This window comes from Centruroides sculpturatus, unplaced genomic scaffold, assembly GCF_000671375.1.
Source record: "Centruroides sculpturatus isolate CEXI.00-Female unplaced genomic scaffold, Cexi_2.0 scaffold63, whole genome shotgun sequence".
In the NCBI taxonomy this organism is placed as follows: domain Eukaryota; kingdom Metazoa; phylum Arthropoda; class Arachnida; order Scorpiones; family Buthidae; genus Centruroides; species Centruroides sculpturatus.
In genome coordinates, this window is record NW_019384640.1 from 26,790 (window position 1) to 30,508 (window position 3,719).

General features: G+C 36.6%; 1 protein-coding gene across 1 annotated transcript; it reads right to left on the bottom strand.

Moving 5' to 3' along the window:
- Positions 1-1,236: 1,236 nt before the first annotated feature.
- Positions 1,237-3,508, bottom strand: LOC111625985 (heat shock protein DDB_G0288861-like). The gene is made up of 2 exons (XM_023369254.1): positions 3,382-3,508; positions 1,237-3,303 (listed from the first exon to the last, which is right to left on the bottom strand). The coding sequence occupies exons 1-2, from the start codon at positions 3,469-3,471 to the stop codon at positions 1,237-1,239; spliced, it is 2,157 nt and encodes a 718-aa protein (XP_023225022.1). The 5' UTR covers positions 3,472-3,508.
- Positions 3,509-3,719: the final 211 nt, after the last annotated feature.

Genomic DNA, 3,719 nt, shown 5'->3' on the forward strand with positions numbered 1-3,719 from the left:
ACAACATTTCCTTGCCTTTAAGAAAAACTTTCAAAAATATTTAAAAATGAACACAAATTGTAAGAAAAAAAACAATCTAATCAATTTAAAGTTTAAAATCGTGACAGTTAACAGAAATATAAATATTAAACATTTACGAATAAATAATGTTCAAAACCGAATTAAAATAGTATTTATAAGCAGTCCTTTAAAAAAGACAAAAGAAATATCTGAGTTAAAAACGAGAAAATGCCATATATTAAAAGAATTTCGAATATTTACAGCTGACTCTGCCTACACTCCATCCAAACTTAGGACTATACGCGATCGAAGCGCTCGAAGTGACAGAAATATTTATTAAACCAGTATAGTAGCATTACTGCTATTAGTAGATCTATCGACTGATCGTACGAGACACGTTCCGCCATCTATCGTATTAAGAACACATTATTTTAAATTTATGACAGGTACAGTACTTCTTAAAGTCACAAAATTAACTTACAGACTTAAATAAATAATTATAATTAAGTATTAGAACTTCTATTTATGTAATTATTGAGAATAAGGCATAATGTATTCCTCTCTTATCTATTTGTTAGTCGTCATTTCTTCTGACGTTACTAAATTAAAATTATGATTTTATTATCTGATATAATCGAAAAAAATTATTTTAAAATTTAATGTTACAATTCATAAGAGATTTTAAAGATAAATTACCACCGATCGAGGCTATTTTGTAATACTTTTTCCGCCTTTCGGGTACTTAAAAATCATATTTTTTACGTCCGTAATAGGCAAGTTTGGGCCTACAGTAGAGGCGGCGTGGGACGAGGCCCTATATTATCCGGGTCGATAACTTGTGAAAATTGCTGAGTTGACCCAGATTCGAACCCGGATTCACCAGGGCGGAAGGTTGGCGCCATCAATAATTGATTATAGATTTCTTTCAGTGGGGTGTAAACACTTACCTTCGCTACACCGATAATTGCGGTGCGAGTTATCACGCTACAACGTAAAAATATTTAATTTGTAAATTATTACCGCGTGTATTTGATAATTTAAAATAATGGCAGACAATCATGCTCAGAAAAACAATTTATTAACCATCTTTTACGTGTTAAATTCCAATTTTCTACAACTCGTTTCGATACAACTTGGCACTCGCACATCTAACACAAGATACAAAAATGTGAGTATAATATTGAACTAATCACAACATCGATAACTATTTACAATATTTATTAATCCTCGGATATATCAATAGACTATAGAATAGCCCGTTTGATAATCATTAGTTTTGGTAAAGGATACGACACTTGTGCGATCGGAAGGGGAGTAATTCATGTCGGCAGGGTGTTGAACGTTCGAATTTTCCCTGTATTGACCAGTCTCCTCCTGTTGTTTCTTTAGATCTTGGTCTTCTTTGTGTTGTTTGGTAGAAACTAACACCAATAAAAGTCCTTCCGAATCTTTTGGTTCTTTATGTTCTTCCGTGTTTCTCGTTTCCTCTTCCTGTTTTTGGAAATTCTCTTGTTGGGTGGAGGGATTTTCCTGTAAATTTGGTCGATTATAATTGCGTTGGTCGTTCTGAACCGGATTAAAGTTTGTTTGGATCTGAGCAATAGGAATTGGCACGGGTTCTAAACGAAATTGGGATTTTTCCGGAGTAGGAAAGGATTGACCCACCGCTTGTTCGTATTCCTGATTTTGAAAACCTTGCCCTTGATTAGGTGCAGGAATTTCTTGATTATTAAATTCTTCTGGAGGAGGGGAAGGAGGACGAATATCGGGAGTGTTCGAGCCGTAATTCTGGAACTTATTTTTCTCGAATTGTTCTTGATTGAAGTTTGCTATCTGATTTACGGACATGAACTGTGTTGGTTTCTCGATTTCTATTTGTACGTTTTCTTGTCTGGTGTAAGGATGATTCATTAATTGTCTGGGTCCTGAATTTTGAAAATTTTCTGCTTGATTAGGTTCTGGAGTACGTTCGTATTCTGGACCGTTCTCGTTATAATTATTCTGTTGAGGACTGGGTGGTTCGATAGTAATCTGTCGAGGTGGTTCAACGGGATTTTGGTTAAAATTAACGGGTTCTCGGTTAAAATTAACGGGTTCTCGGTTAAAATTAACGGGTTCTCGGTTAAAATTAACAGGCTCTCGGTTCACCGGAAATTCGAACTGGATGGGTCTAAAATCAGAAATTATAGGATTAATTGGCTGTCTATATTCTGGATTTTGAAAATTCTGTTGCTGATTATGCACCGGAGGCTGATTAAAGTTATCCTTTCCATTGTAATTATTCTGTTGAACCTGTTGCGGAGGTGGAATAGGATTCTGATTAAAATTGCCATGGTTTTCGGGTAAGGGATGATCGAACTGAGAAATGGTTTGATCTGTCGGAACCTGATTAACTGGTTGTCTAGGTTCGGGATTCTGTAGATGAGGTTGTTCTGTATTTTGTGATTGCTGAACGAATTGATTGCCCTGCTGAGATTCGTGATTATTAAAATTAGAGTTGGAATGGCCGTAAGGAGCTTCGGTAATCGGGCTAAAATTAACATTAGTTTGAGGGAAAAACTTAACTCTTTCCGCTTGATTCATTTGACTAATTTCCTGATTATTAGAATATGGCACGGGTTGCTGTATGGGAGGTTTCGGTACGTTATAATCAGTTTCCTTGGTCATCGGTTTCCACGCATCGTATTGAATTTTGGTTGGCTCGGTTTTTGCCTTTTTACGATGAGGTAAAGTAATCAAGAGCACTGGGATTTTTTTACTCTCTTGCTTTTTTATCGACTTCATTTTTTGAGGCCCGTAATTAGTTACCCCTGAGCTAGAGGGCCGTTCTGCTTCTTTAAATAAGGGAGTGGAATATCCCGTGGTAGCGGCGTTATCTCCGGTAGAAATTGGTTTCTTATTTATATACGGGGTTTCGGTACTCGTTCTAACTACGGAACTAAAAACATTGTGCGCATTCGTACGAAATTCGGTTCTGTAATTAGCATTCTTATTGGCCAAGCCAAAATTTTGTTGAGATCGGGCAAAATCACCGACTTTCCGAGATTCGTAGGTGGAAAATGGAGAAGAATATCGAACGTAATCTTTAGTAGTGTAAGAAATAGGATACTGACTTGGCTGATTGGTGCCTTTTTCGGGTTTGGGATTTTCTGCAGGCCTGAAATCGACTGGCTGTTGGGGAGCAAAACGATTTTCATTCATTTCCCTATCCCCCGAAGGTCTTGTCTGTTGATTTTCTACAAACACCGACGTTTGAGGTTGAGGAAACTGTTCGGGTCTATAACTTACATTCTGAGCGGCTTGCTGCAATTAAAAATTAAATTATAAAACTCAATAACATAATTTAATAACGACGTGATTTAAAAATCGAAACAATCGTACCTGATTATTTGACTGCGCGTGTTGAGAATTAAATGCATTAATTCTAGAAGGTGCATTGAAAGTGGGAGCTCTGTCTCTTACAGAAGACATCTGAGACTCGTAACGATTGTGTTGTTGATTTCTCGAGTCACTTTCTTCTTTCTTTCTATATCTTATTTCTTTTAATTCTAAATCTTCGTAAATTCTTTCTCCCCCAACTCTAGGAACCGGAACTACAATTACCAGTCTCTCTTCTTCCTTACTTCCTTTAGAAGGTTTAGAAGAGTAAACTTGTTCTTGTTTGTGGACCGGAACACGCACAACTACCGCTTTAGATAAATGAGTTTTAACGGGAGGAA